The following is a 15,028-nucleotide window of genomic DNA, read 5'->3' as shown; positions in this document are numbered from 1 at the left end:
GCTCAAACTCCATTTTGAATGGCTGCATAATAGCCCATTAAATGCACATAGCCATAATTTATTTAACCATTTTCCAGCTGGAGGCATTTCCCTGACCACACCCTAATCCCAACTTGAATGCTCCTCCTTTGGACCCTTTATCATAGCTTTGCTTTTTGTATTCAGTGTATCTACTTATTAATCTGTCTACTTCACTAGACTTCAAGCTACTTTGTGTCAAGGGCAGTGTCATCCTTGTGTACTCATGTCCTGATGCTAGACCCAGCTTTGAAGAGCTGAATGAATATGTATCAGAAGCTTGGGTGTGGTTTTATCCCTGTTTCCACAGGCATGGTAAAACCCAGTGAGATGACTTCCCATTCCAGGCTCTGTGGTCTCTGTGTATCTCTTCCAGAAAAGTGCAAGTGTAGAAAGAGGGTCCAAAATACAAATTCAAGAGAGTTTGGAAAATTACCTACCCACTAGCATTTGAGTAAAATGTACAGTTATCTTTCAGATGATAGTGACATTAAAACTGCAAAAAGATATGTGCGGCCAGCACAGTGGCTCACACCTGTAATCCTAGTTCTCTGGGAGGCTGAGGCAGGTGAATCACGGGATGTCAGGAGTTCAAGACCAGCCTGCCCAGTATGGTGAAACCCCGTATCTACTAACAACACAAATATTAGCCAGGCGTGGTGGCGAGTGCCTGTAATCCCAACTACTCCAGAGGCTGAGGCAGGGGAATCACTTGAACATGGGAAGGAGTTGTTGCAGTAAGCCAAGATGTGCCACTGTACTCCAGCCTGGGAGACAGAGTGAGACTCTGTCTCAAAAAGTGAATGAATGAATAAATAAATAAATAATAAAAAAGATGATTATTAACAATGCCAGTTAATATTAACAATATTAATAGTATTATTTATTACTAATGCCATTTTCTTATTTTTGTTAAAGTATTTTTATTATTTAAGTTTAAATTATTATTATGAGACAAAGGCCTCCATCTCAAAAAAAAAAAAACAAAGATAGATCCTTAGATACATAAGAACTGAAATCCTATCATGTGGAGCGGCTGCCGTGCTAGGCAAAATGTAAACTAGATTAAGATAGCTCCTAACCTCAAAGAGGTCTAGTGGAAAAGAGACAGTTACCTAAGCAATTAAAAAAATAAAAATAAAAAAAGAAAATGAATAATAGAATAATGAGGACATTCAATGTAAATGATTATGAATTTACATGGTAATATTTGGGAGGGATGTCAAAGGAAGGTTTCAAGGACAACATGGGAATAACCTGTAACCTAAAAGATGAACAAGAATTATCCAGTGGAAGGGAAAGGGGAAAGAGAATAGGTTTGAGGGGTTTCTGAACCCTACTGATTTCTACGAAGTTATCTTAATTGTTCTTTTACATGAGAACAGCACTTCCTGTTCACATAATTGACATACTTGAAGGAGATTCATGTTAGAATCTCAATGACATTGTGTAAGTTTGGAAAATTTTCTTCTTGAAGAGATGTACCAAAGGAATTTCATTCATTTATATCCCAAATGGAAATATGTGGAAGTTGACGTGAGAAATGGAAATGGAAATAATTGGCATATGGAATTCCCTAAGTAGAGGAGACGGGCTGTGTGCCAGAGAGGAAAAAGAGATTTCAGCCATGACAAGGGATGTGGAGCTTAAATGTTGTGAAGGGCTGTGCATGAATCATTCTGAGATATGAATAGAACCTTCTGCTTTGGGGACTTTCTCAATGGGAAGCAGTGTGTGTGTTCAGATTGGGGGTTGCAGAAGAAACAGGATCTGGAGAGTCATTTCAGCATCTCTGGAGTAAGCAATTGTCATGCCTACTAGAAGAAAATATAGAAAAAAAAGAGGGGAAAGGAAAACTAGTATTATTCATGGTGTGTGACATTCAAAAGCTAGGCACATGAGAATGAATCTGATGTCCGGTTGGATAGGGGAAAAATAAATAAAGTGGTTGGTCCTGTGAATCTTTCTTTTGAAATGTGCTGAGACAGTTCCCTGGAAATAGGAGGGATGGAATAGATGGTTTATTTCCTAACAACCTTTGATTTGATGACATTCAAGGTTGAGTGCTTAAGATGCCCTGAAAAAGTGAAATTTGGTAAACCATGGACTTTCAGATTTCTTGTGGAAATACAGCCTGTGTCATGCTGTGCTATGCAGAGAGGGAAGCCATTCATCTTTGGAGTTAGGAATTGGCTGCGTATGCCTCAGCAACTGGATCCCTTGATAGCACTGAATGGTTTCTGAAACTGGGTTTTTGTTTTTTTTTTTATGTGTGTGTGTGTCTGTGTGTGTGTGGAGCCTAGTAAGTATCCATGTCAGTTGTATAAATCATCTTTGTTAGACACAAAAAAGGGAAGTTATATCCTACTTTCCAACCTGAAAACAAAGTAGAAAAATAATAGGAAATGTTTTGTTAAATTTTTAGTTATTTGGCTGATCATGAAATAGATCCATTTAATTTTCAAGAAACTTGCCAAATTCACATGTAATATATGAAGGCCTCTAGAAAGATTCAATGTCTGGGCATTCCCATTAAAGTCAGCATTTATTTATACTTTCTTGTTCCTCATTTGTATGTCCTTGCCCTTAACTTCTGCCAGGTCTGCAGCAGGGTAAATAGAAGAACAAAGGTAAGCCTCCCCTAAGATGGCGGTGGGGGGCAGAAATTTTGCCTTCATTAAGGAAACTTGACTGAATGAAGATTGGGGCAATTCTGTTCATCCGTCATAGGCCATCAAACAGCTTTGTATTTTACTGTCAAATGGACTTATTCATCAGAAATGTGTTAGCCATAATTTCACGACAACACATTGTTATGAATAACAAATGCTGAAGAAAAGTCTGTTTATTTTTTCCCCCTAGAAACAAAGAGGACTGAAAACAAAATGGTCTTTGTAATTCGTACCTACAGGTAACCCCCTGAGCTGAAATAATTGGGGTTTCACTGAAGTGCTGCAAATCAATTAGATATCTTTGGGGATATTGAAACAATACAAAATTTTTTAAAATCTATGTATTCAACCTTGCTTTATAAGCAAGGTCTCTAGGCCTTAGTCTCATAATAATAATCATGAGGTAAGGTCTCTAGGCCTTAGTCTCATAATAATAATTTAAATCAAAATAATAAAATACCAATTTTAACAAAAATATGAAAATGGCATTAGTAATAAATAATACTATTAATATTGTTAATATTAAATGGCATTGATAATAATCATAGTTTTTATTATTTTATTTAATTAATTAATTTATTTATTTTTGAGACAAAGTCTCACTCTGTCTGCCAGGCTGGAGTACAGTGGTAAGATCTCAGCTCGCTGCAACCTCCGCCTCCTGGGTTCAAGCAATTCTCCTGCCTCAGCCTCCCAAGTAGCTGGGATTACAGGTGCAAGCTATCATGCCTGGTTAATTTTTGTATTTCTTCTAGAGATGAGGTTTCAGCATCTTGGCCAGCATGTTGGCCAGGCTGGTCTCGAACCCCCGACCTCAAGTGATCTGCCTGCCTCAGCGTCCCAAAGTGCTGAGATTACAGGCATGAGCCAATGTGCCTGGCCTCTTTTTATTATTTTAAATGTCATTTGAATAAAGCTCTCTAGTTTACGAAGGGTTTTCTTATTTAGTAGGTAGAACCAAGGTCTTTTTCTCTACTTGACTGCTCTTGAAGCCCACTAGAACAGTAAAAATAATGCTTACTTTTTCCCACAAAGGGCAGAATGAGGACCAAGGAACTCGGATTAAAAGACAGCTGCAGAAATTGAGATTGAACAACAGGGCGGGGTGAGGAGTTTTTTGCTACAGGAAAACCAGATGTGATTTTTGGGAGACTTTCATGTTTGAAAACACAGAGCAGAGTGAGGGCAGAACAGAAGATGATTGGTAGTTAAGAGACCTAGTTGATTTCTTGGACCTGACAAGTGTGAATTTAGGCAAATATCATCTTATCTCTAAGCTCTGTCAAAGAAGAAAAACTTGGGGATGTTTAAGATTCTTTCTGACACCTAAGAAATTGTATACATATCAACCCATGCCACTAGTCCTACCTACCTTTAGCATTAGAATGGACACTTCTTCCAGGCAGGCCACATCCCCAGATCCTCATACCCTGTGTACCGCAAAGCAGGTCTTCTGGAAAGGTCTGATCAGTTGAATTGTTTGTAGTAACAAAAGCCAGGAAACAAGCTAAGCGTTCTTTAGAAAGGACTGCTAAAAACAAACAACAAACAAACAAAAACATTGGCCAGGCATGGTGGCTCATGTGTGTAATCCCAGCACTTTGGGAGGCCAAGGCAGGCAGATCACTTGAGGTCAGGGGTTCGAGACCAGCCTGGGAAACATGGTAAAACCCTGTCTCTACTAAAAATACAAAAATGAGCTGGGTATGGTAGCATGTGCCTGTAATCCCAGCTACCTGGGAGGCTGATTTAGGAGAAATCGCTTGAACATGGGAGGCAGAGGCTGCAGTGAGCCGAGATCATGCCATTGCACTCCAGCCTGGTCAACAGAGTGAGACTCCACCTCAAAAAAAAAGAAAAACCCAAAACAAAAAATTTTTTAAAAAATAATAACCTCCATACAGTAGATGAGGAAGATCTATAGTTATAAATGTGGAATAGTCACCTGAATTTATTGTTAGAGGAAAAGGATGAAGTGAAGAATGATGTGTGTACTCTGGAACTTTATTGTATAACAATAAACTAGGGTACATATGTATCTGTGTAGATTTCCTTGCATATGCATAGAATAGAGTATCTCTTATAGGATTCACAAGAAACTGGTTACAGTGATTGTCTCTGAACAGAGGAGAAAATGAAGGAATGGGAGTCAGAGCTGAGAGGAAGACTTACTTATTGCAAGAATGTTTGCTTATATATTTTTAAAAATAAACATACATTTATTTCAAACTATTGACAGATACGTTTAGGTTTTTATATTTTGCATATGCGCATATATATGGAGAGAGGTGAAAGGAGAGCATGAATCTTAGAATTAAAAATATATATATTTGAACTCTGGCTTCACTGTTCTGCAGTGTGACCTTGGCCAAGGCTATGATATTCTCTAAGATTGCCTTTCTCCTGTTGTAAAATGGGGATGAGAACATCTCCCTTTCATGACGTGTGTGTGCGCGCAGCAGATTGTTGCAATCACTTGTAAGTGAGTTTCCCCACTGCTTTCCTCATGGAATTAAAAATCTCAATTTCTCTTTTTTCCAGCTTCATTCAGATATTGACTCTGGTGATGGGAACATTAAATACATTCTCTCAGGGGAAGGAGCTGGAACCATTTTTGTGATTGATGACAAATCAGGGAACATTCATGCCACCAAGACGTTGGATCGAGAAGAGAGAGCCCAGTACACGTTGATGGCTCAGGCGGTGGACAGGGACACCAACCGGCCACTGGAGCCACCGTCGGAATTCATTGTCAAGGTCCAGGACATTAATGACAACCCTCCGGAGTTCCTGCACGAGACCTATCATGCCAACGTGCCTGAGAGGTCCAATGTGGGTGCGTACGGTGTGGGAGGCCTGCTCTGCTTCCAGGCCTGGTGTCTCTGTGGTGGGTGGGCTGAAGCCCGTTCTCCCAAATCAGGAAGTAGAGCTTCTTCTTTATCTTTTATGGCAAAATAACAAAAGGAACAAAAATTCTTTTGTTCCTCTGTAAAATGGGAATAACAATTTCTAGTCTTGTAGGAATAGAGATAATATACATCCAGTCGCTAGTGCGTATTGATGTCTAATAGGTAATGACAATGGTAATATCTGTTGCCTGTAGACACTGTGCTAATTAATGACTTACATGCACTATTTTATTTAGCTTTTGCAATGATTAATCTTTACAATGAGGTAATTCCAACTCACCGTATTTCACAGATAGGAAACCCATGCCAGAAACAAGCTAACTAATTTCTGTAGGGACATTTGAGCTATTAAATGGATCTAAAATGCACATTTAACCACAGCACTATGTCACTATGTTCAGAAGTACGTATATCTTTTCAACATGCTTGAAGACACATTAAGTTGCTAAAGGATAATTTTTTAAAGGATTTCTTCAAAGAATTAGCCACCTTCTGGCAATAGCCTTCTTTATAACATGCACATAATGAAACATTTGCATAATGTTTCTTTTGAGAAACATTCCTCATATTAAGAAAGGTTTGTCTTTCAAACAGTGAGTAGAACTGTTCTAATCAGGGAGTGAGTCTGCTTAAAAGAGTTTTAGAGCTCAAATGAATCAGGATCATTTTACAGATGAGAAAATCCAGCAAGTATAGGAATCAACCTACTTAAGAAAGATAGGTTTGACTCTAGAACGCTAAGATCCTTCCACTGTGCATACAGAGCTTTTTATGCCAGAAAATGGTATATTCCTTCTCCACCAGGAAAAGTCAAGTACTTATCAAAAGCCAGCCTGAACCGTTTCCCACCTTTGTCTCTTCCATTTTCCCTGCCCAGTCCTTCAGCCTCTTGGTGTTTAGCCTGTGTATTATAATGAGAAACAACAAATATCAAATAAATCCATATAGAGGAAACAGCAGTGTCAGCAACTGAGTGTCAAGGGTGGGGATGGGGTGGAAAGGCAAATCATCAAAATATATAATCCAGGAAAATTTTCATTATTCTCACCTTTGCAGACTCATTGATGTTTAGGGATAAAATTCAGGCTTTTTTTTTTTTTTAGTTTCAACTTTTATTTTAGATTCAGAGGGTACATGTGCAGGTTTGTTTATTTATTTATTTATTTATTTATTTTGAGACAGAGTCTCCCTCTGTTACTCAGGCTGGAGTGCCGTAATGCCATCTCGGCTCACTACAACCTCTGTCTCCCGGCTTCAAGCAATTCTCCTACCTCAGCCTTCTGAGTAGCTGGGATTACAGGAGCGCGCCACCACGCCCGGCTAATTTCTTTGTATTTTTATTACGGACGGGGTTTCACATGTTGTTCAGGCTGGTCTTGAACTCCTGACCTCAAGTGATCCACCCACCTCAGCCTCCCAAAGCGCCGAGATTACAGACGTGAGCCACCGTGCCCGGCCCATGTGCAGGTTTATTGAGTGAATATACATGAATATACAGTGTAACACTGAGGTTTGTGGTATGAATGACCCCATCACTCAGGTAGTGAATAGAGTACCCAATAAATTTCGGCACTTGTCCTCTGGCTCCACTCTAGTAATCCTGTGTTTATTATTCCCACTGGGTAAACATTGGGTTCATTTATACCTCCAGTTATAAATGAAAGCATGTGGTATTTGGTTTTCTGTACCTGTGTCAATTTGCTCAGGATAATGGCCTCCAGCTGCATCCGTGTTGATGCAAAGGCATGACATTATTCATGCCACCATGCACAGTATTCCATGGTATATATATACCACATATTCTTTATCCAATCCACTGTCGATGGGCACCTTGGTTGACTCCATGTCTTCGCTATTGTGAATAGTGCTGCAATAAATATACAAGTGCAGGCGTTTTTCTTGTAGAACAACTTATTTTCCTTTGGGTCTATAAAGAGTAATGGGATTGCTGGGTTGAATTGTAATGCTTTTTTTTTTTTTTTTTTTTTTCTCAGACAGAGTCTCGCTCTGTTGCCCAGGCTGCAGTGCAGTGGCACGATCTCGGCTCACTGCAATCTCTGCCTCCTGGGTTCAAACGATTCTCCTGCCTCAGCCTCCTGAGTAGCTGGGATTACAGGCGCCTGCCACCACACTGGCTAATTTTTTTGTATTTTTAGTACACAGGGTTTTGCCATGTTGGCCAGGCTGATCTGGAACTCCAGACCTCAGGTGATCCGCTCACCTCGTCCTCCCAAAGTGCTAGGATTACAGGCATAAGCCACCGCGCCCAGCCTTGAATTGTAATTCTGTTTTATTTGAGACTTCTCCAAATTGCTTTTCAGAGTGAACTAATGTACATTCCAACCAGCAGTGTATATGTGTTCCCTTTTCTCCACATCCTCACCAGCATGTTATTTTTTGACTTTTTAATCATAGCTATTCTAACTAGTGGGAGATGGTATCTCATTATGGGTTTCATTTACATTTCTCTGATGTTTAATGACGACCAATTTTTTTATATTTGTAAGCCATTTGCATATCTCCTTTTGCTAAGTGTCCATCCATGTCTTTTGCCCACTTTTGCCCACATTGTTTTTTTACTTGTTGAATTGTTTAAATTCCTTATAGATTCTAGATACTAGACCTTTGTTGGGTTTGTAGTTTGTGAATATTTTCTCCCATTCTGTAGGTTGTCTCTTTACTCTGTTTATAGTTTCCCTTTGTTGTGCAGAAGCTCTTTAGTGTAATTAGGTCCTGCTTGTCAATTTTTATTTTTGTTGCAATTTCTTTTGAGGACCTAGTCATAAATTCTCTCCCAAGGCCAATGTCCAGAATGGTGTTTCCTGGGTTTTTTTCTCTAGGGCATTTATAGTTTGAGGTCTTACATTTAAATCTTTAATTCATCTTGAGTTAATTTTTGTATATGGGGAAAGGTAGGGGTCCAGTTTCACTCTTCTGCATAAGGCTAGCCAGCTATCCCAGCATTATTTATTGATTAAGGAGTACTTTCCTCATTGCTTAATTTTGTCAACTTTGTTGATGATCAGATGGCTGTAGGTGTGTGGCTTTATTTCTGGGTTCTCTATTCTGTTCCACTGGTCTATGTGTCTGTTTTTGCACCAGCAACATGCTATTTTGGTTACTGTAGCCTTGTAGTATAGCTTGAAGTTGGGTAAGGTGACTCTTCCAACTTTTTTCTTTTTGCTTAGGATTGCTTTGACTATTCGGGCTCTTTTTTGGTTCCATATGAGTCTTAGAACAGTTTTTTTTTTTTCTAATTCTGTGAAAAAATGATGTTGGTAGTTTGATAGAAATAGCATTGAATCAGTAGATTGCTTTGGGCAGTGTAGCCATTTTAATGATATCAAATGGGAAAACATTCTATGCTCATGGGTTGAAAGAATCAATATCATTGAAAGGATCAATATTCCATTTGTTTGTGTCATCTATGATTTCTTTCAGCAGTGTTTCGAAATTCTCCTTGTACAGATCATTTACCTCCTTGGTTAGATGTATTCCTAGGATTTTATTGTTTTGTGGCCCTTGTGAATCACACTGTATTCTTGATTTGGTCCTCAGCTTGAGTGTTATTGATGTATAGAAATGCCGTTGACTTTTGTACCTTGATTTTGTATTCTGAAGCTTCACTGAAGTTGTTGATCAGTTCTAAGAGCCTTTTGGCAGAGTCTTTAGAGTTTTCTAGGTATAGAATCATATCATTAGTGAAGAGAAATAATTTGACTTCTTCTTTTCCTATTTCGATGTCTTTTATTTCTTGCTCTTGCCTCATTGCTCTGATTAGGACTTCCAGTACTATGTTGAATAGGACTGGTGAGAGTGGGCATCCTTGTCTTATTCCTGCTCTGAAGGAGAATGCTTCCAGCTTTTGCTCATTCAGTGTGATGCTGGATGTGGCTTTGTCATGGATTGCTCTTATTATTTTGAGAACTCAGACATTGTATTATGGCATATGACAGTACAGTCGTTGTTGTCAGACAGTACTATGAATCATGGCTGTACTCCTAATCAGCCATACGAACCCAGGCAACCTATTATACCTTTCTAAGTTTTTATTTTGCCATCTATAAAATGAAGATAATATAAACTATGTTGAAGGTTAAATGAAATAGATGTGAAATACAAAACCATTGTAAAGGATGTAGCAGAGTTCTAGAAGGAAATTAAGCATTTAAAATTAATAATTTCCCTAGCCACACCATGATGGTATTTTCCTTTATAAATCTATCCTGCCTAGAATAGTGACGACAAATGGGAAGAGTTCCAAAGAGATTGTTTCTATGAAATAATGAATTATAGAAGAGTAACTAGAAAAAAGTGAGATGTACACCACACAAAAATCACTGACAATCCTATAAATTAAAGGTAGTGAGAGGCTGTGTAAACTGGCTCCCTTGCCTCCCACATAGAACCTTGCCCCTCTGCTGAAAATGTTACAGAAATAATTTGAGTTTTGTTGTGTGCTGGATTGGGGTTAGACTTTGGCAATTACCAACTTTGTGAAATAGATTACAAAGCTTCATATATCTCAAGTTCAATTTCTCACTAATACAGTAGATGTAAAAAATGCCCAGCAGAGGAATGCTGGCAAAATACATGGAATGTGCCCCCAGATCATGCTGGCACAGAGAAATTCGATAATTACTGGTTTTCTTCTTCCAGCTCCTCTCTCCCCACTCTGAAGCCCAACACGCCATGCCCCAGATACTTGCTATTTGTGACCAGCCAGGAACAAAGGTTGTTTTTAGGAAAAGCAGAACCCCATCTTTCTTCAATTTCCTGGTTTCCCTTCGTTCTGACCCGTGAATGCTTCCCTTACCTCTCACCAGATGTTTACTGGTGATTTCTGTTATATGGCTACCAGACCAGCTACAGGTGGGAAGATGCAATTTTCATGCCAGTAGGGAACAGCATTCTGCTCAGTATTTATGGCCATAAATTAATTAAATTGTAGAATTAGCAGCAATTTTATTACATGCAAAGCAACAATAAAATGATGTATTTATTGTTCTGCTACAGATGGAAGATTGCACTCTGTCCTTTCATGAAAGCAATTTATCATTAATTATCATTTATTATACTCTGGGAAGATTTTAATGTAATTATTTGATATACTGACCATTTCAAGTGCATGAGTTGTAAGATATTTTTGCAATAATATTTATAATATTATTTTAATCACCAACCAATGTAGGATGTACTATAAATACAGAAAGTTCATTTTTAAACTGTGGCCATTTTTATAGAGCAGGAAGGAAGGAAGGAAGGAAGGAAGGAAGGTTGATTGGCTGGTTATTTTGCATCTCAACTCCAGGAAAATGAGAGAATGTTGAATAATTGTGGTGCCTTCTTCAGGGTTAATTTTAGAATAAAACTTTGTAAACAAGAACATAATTTGAAAATCTGAGGAGATGTTGCTAATTAATTTATTTCACTTTTAAGGAACGTCAGTGATCCAGGTGACAGCTTCAGATGCAGATGACCCCACTTATGGAAATAGCGCCAAGTTAGTGTACAGTATCCTCGAAGGACAACCCTATTTTTCGGTGGAAGCACAGACAGGTACTGTGGAATGTCACTGTGATTTGTGAGACATGGTGAATAAGAAGTCCCAGACCTAACCAGAACTTATTTAATTCTCTATTTTCTCAAATATGAAAAAGGAATACAGAGGGCTACCCTATAGGGTTAGTGTGAGGATTAGATACTTGGCCTGTGCCTATCACATAGTTAGCACACCATGAAACATTTATTGTTGTTTTTCCCATATTTCACGATGACCCAATAACAACTATAATCTAAAAACTCAACTTTAATATCAGAAGTAAGGGAGCAATAAGGACTAAGGCTTCCACAGTGCTCTCTATATTCCTCACATAACTGTTGCCATATCTACAGAGAGAAAAAGCTTCCAAAGGTCTCCTAAAGATTTAAGTGAGCATGGCACTCATGTGCCAATATCCAGCAATCATGTAGAATTCAGTTATTAATTTATCATTGTTTTCAGTGACAGGCGATAATAGACAGTATGTGCTTTTATGAGCATTGTATATATTTTAACCGATTTGGTTCACTCTTTTAAAAATTAATATTTACACTTTAATGTATTGCATGAAATATGCACCTCCTGCTTTAAACTTGATATGCACCATCAAAACATTTCCATGAATTGTATGCAGCAATAGACTTACAGAAGATTGTGCTGGAAGTCAAAAAGTATGAGTTTAGTCATGGATATTCATGCAATGACCACTCAAATATTTCAGTCTTTAAGGTGTTTATATCTGAGAAGAATAGGTTATTACTTGAATGTACAACAAAACATAAATACAAATGCTGTATAGTAATTTTTATGATTTGCTTGAAAAGACATAATGATGCTTCAGTATGGCTGCCTTTGGTTGTAATTACCATGTTGAAATGATTCTTGCTGAGGGCATGGGCTATTTTATTCAGCATTGCTTCCTCAGTGCTCAGAACTTTCTTGTTGTCATAATGTTATAAACGAATATCTGTGATGTTGCCTGCTCACCTGTCCAGGTATCATCAGAACAGCCCTACCCAACATGGACAGGGAGGCCAAGGAGGAGTACCACGTGGTGATCCAGGCCAAGGACATGGGTGGACATATGGGCGGACTCTCAGGGACAACCAAAGTGACTATCACACTGACCGATGTCAATGACAACCCACCAAAGTTTCCGCAGAGTAAGTAGGTGGGCTTGGCTTTCACTTTTCCATGGTGACACAGCCAGCTCTCTCCCTCCTCTAACCTATTCCTGCTTTACTCAGGTATCAAAAAGAAAATCTAGAAAACTAGGGGCAATTCATATCATTCTTACAAAAACAAAACACAAAAACAAGACAACAACAACAACAACAATGTCGGGGAGTAGAGGTAGTAGGAGAATGAAAAGATGTAAAAAGTTCTACAACCCTGGAAACAAAATATTGTTTTTGCTAAGTATTTTGCTTGGTAGTAGTGATGCAATCTAGTAATTAATTAACCCTTTTCTGCCTCAGTGTCCTCATTTCTAACCTGGATATAACAGTCCCTGAATCAGTTATCAATTACTGTGTAACAAATTGCTGGAAAACTTAGTGGTTTAAAACAATAAAAATCATAACAATAATTTGTTTTTATCATGTGTCTGGAATTTGGGCAAGGCTTGGAGGAGACAGCATGCCTCTGTTCTCCATAGCAACAACTGGGGACAGCTCCACTGGGGTTGGAGGATCCACTTCCAAACCAGCTTACTTGCATGGCTGGCAAGTTTGTGTTGATTGCTGCTTCCTTTCTGCGTGGGCTGGTTTTGGAAAGTGTGATCCCCAAGGGCACCAGGCAGAAATTGTGTTGCCTTTTGTTAACTAGCTTCAGAAGTTTCCACTGGAAACTGGAGTCATAAGCCTCCAAATGTTTCCACTGGAGTCATAAGGCTCACAAATCTAAGTGGAGTTCATGTAGACCCCACCTTTCAATGGAAGATCTGTCAAAGTCATGTTGAAGGAAAAGCATGTGGGATGGGAGATATTGTTTTGGCCATGTTTTGGAAAATGCAGTCTTCCACAGTACCTAATTAATAAGATTACTGTTTGAACTAAAGGAGCTAGTGTAAAATCTTATAATGACAACTGTCTATAAGTCGTCAACAAATTCTAGCCATTGTTATCTGGGGGATTATGGCTGTTCTACAAAATTTATAAAATTGCAGAGGGAATTAAATGAAAAACAATGATTTTGAAAGGTTATTATTAATAATTGTAATTATAGCAACTACCATCATTTAATGAATAGTCACTACTATTGTAAATCTCTGCAGGAGCCTACATTTTACAGATAAAACTGGTTTCCGTAAAAAGTGCATAAGTTGCCCTAGAAATGTGGCAAAGTCAGAGTTTGAACACAAGTCTGTCTATGTATGTACAGATGTGTATGAATGGACAGTATGAATGTGGTGCTGCTGGTGCTGCTAATGCATGGGGGGGTTCATAATGAAAGTGTCTTTTTCAGTTAGAGCCTGTGAGCTTACTATCAGAGAAATGGAACATTTTGCAAATGAGATAACAAGGAAGGCTACTAAATGTGGCCCCAGGAAGGCACTGTGGTTACTCAAAGGAATTCAAAAACAAGAATCTACACAAGACTCTTTTGCCTGGCTGGGCACAAGTTCAGCATCCTCAATAAGCCTGAGGCTCATATAACATTCTAAGAGCTGCATGCTCCATTATCCACACTGTACGATTGTCTGGTGAGCTGGAAAAGAAAGGTCAAGCAGAATTATTAGCAGGCAGCCTTTACTGCCCTTGGTCATAGACAATCATATAGTAAAGTTACATTGCTACTGTACTGGTTTTACTGGTTTCACTGCCATGAACTTGAATGAGATTTGGACAAAATCCACATAGGACATTTTTTTTTAAACCTTCACATTAATTAGTAATTATCTACAAGGGACTCCCACTTCCCACTCATCCTTTAATATAGAGGGCATGGTGAGATTAAATAGATTATGAATCCAAAAGAAAGTTGCAAAGCAAAATACTATTGATAAATATAGACAAATATTAGAACTGATGAAATCTCTGTAAGGGGAAATTAAAACATAATGAGCTGAAGTAACTTGCCCAAGACCACTTTGCTTGGAAATGATAGAGGAAAGATTTTCAACCCTGGCTTCCCTATATTGGGTGTTGCACAGAGTATTAAATGTGAAAAGCAAATAAGATAATGTTGACTCTTAGCTACTTAGTGCAAACCTTCTAGTGATTTCCCCAAGTTTAAACAAAACCTGAAGTCTTTTCCATTCCCCACAATGGTCTATTTTACGCAATTTGGCCTCCACTTCCTTACAGCCCTTCTCTCTCACCAGAAGGCTGTAGTCACTCTCCTCCTCTTGCTCCTCTGCAAGTATTCAGGATCTTCTCACCTTAGGGTTTTTGCCATTTGCTAATCACCTAGCTGGTAGTTTTTATCCTGCAGATATTCACGTCATTGTCTTCCTCAGTCATTTTAGATTCCTTTTTCTAAAGAATGTCTTCTCCTACCACACTACGCAAAACCAATCTCTCCCTCTTTCTGCTTATCACCCACACATTATTAACACAAGCATGCGTGTTCAATCACACTCATACACATACACAAACTCACTCACAAATAGCTCACATTCATACACACACTCACACTCTTACACAACAGATTCATGCCCACACAATCACTCATGGCCACTCACACATTTACCCCCTCACCCTCACACACAATCATGCACTTACACACACACACAACCACACACCCACTCTCAGAACCCTCACCCTTTTACCCTACTTTATTTTCCTTTTTCATTGCAGTGACATCAGAGTGTGTTTACATTTGTTTTTATTTTTTCTCTTTAGTCGGCCTCATTAAGAGAGAAATCTTGACTGTTTTGTTTAGTA

General features: G+C 38.6%; 1 protein-coding gene across 6 annotated transcripts in view; it reads left to right on the top strand.

The window, feature by feature from the left end:
* Positions 1-15,028, top strand: part of CDH11 (cadherin 11) — a 177,706-nt gene that overhangs the window by 120,311 nt on the left and 42,367 nt on the right. For all 6 annotated transcript variants that reach the window (XM_063598031.1, XM_003823694.6, XM_055100053.2 and 3 more), the window contains 3 exons: positions 5,232-5,526; positions 11,039-11,158; positions 12,137-12,304. In XM_063598031.1, the coding sequence (XP_063454101.1) occupies positions 5,232-5,526; positions 11,039-11,158; positions 12,137-12,304 (583 nt within the window). The remainder of the gene's footprint in view (positions 1-5,231; positions 5,527-11,038; positions 11,159-12,136; positions 12,305-15,028) is intronic.

The sequence above is a fragment of the Pan paniscus genome, chromosome 18 (assembly GCF_029289425.2).
Source record: "Pan paniscus chromosome 18, NHGRI_mPanPan1-v2.0_pri, whole genome shotgun sequence".
Lineage (NCBI taxonomy): Eukaryota > Metazoa > Chordata > Mammalia > Primates > Hominidae > Pan > Pan paniscus.
The sequence above is the reverse complement of the archived record's forward strand: the minus strand, read 5'-3'. Positions and strand labels throughout refer to the sequence as shown.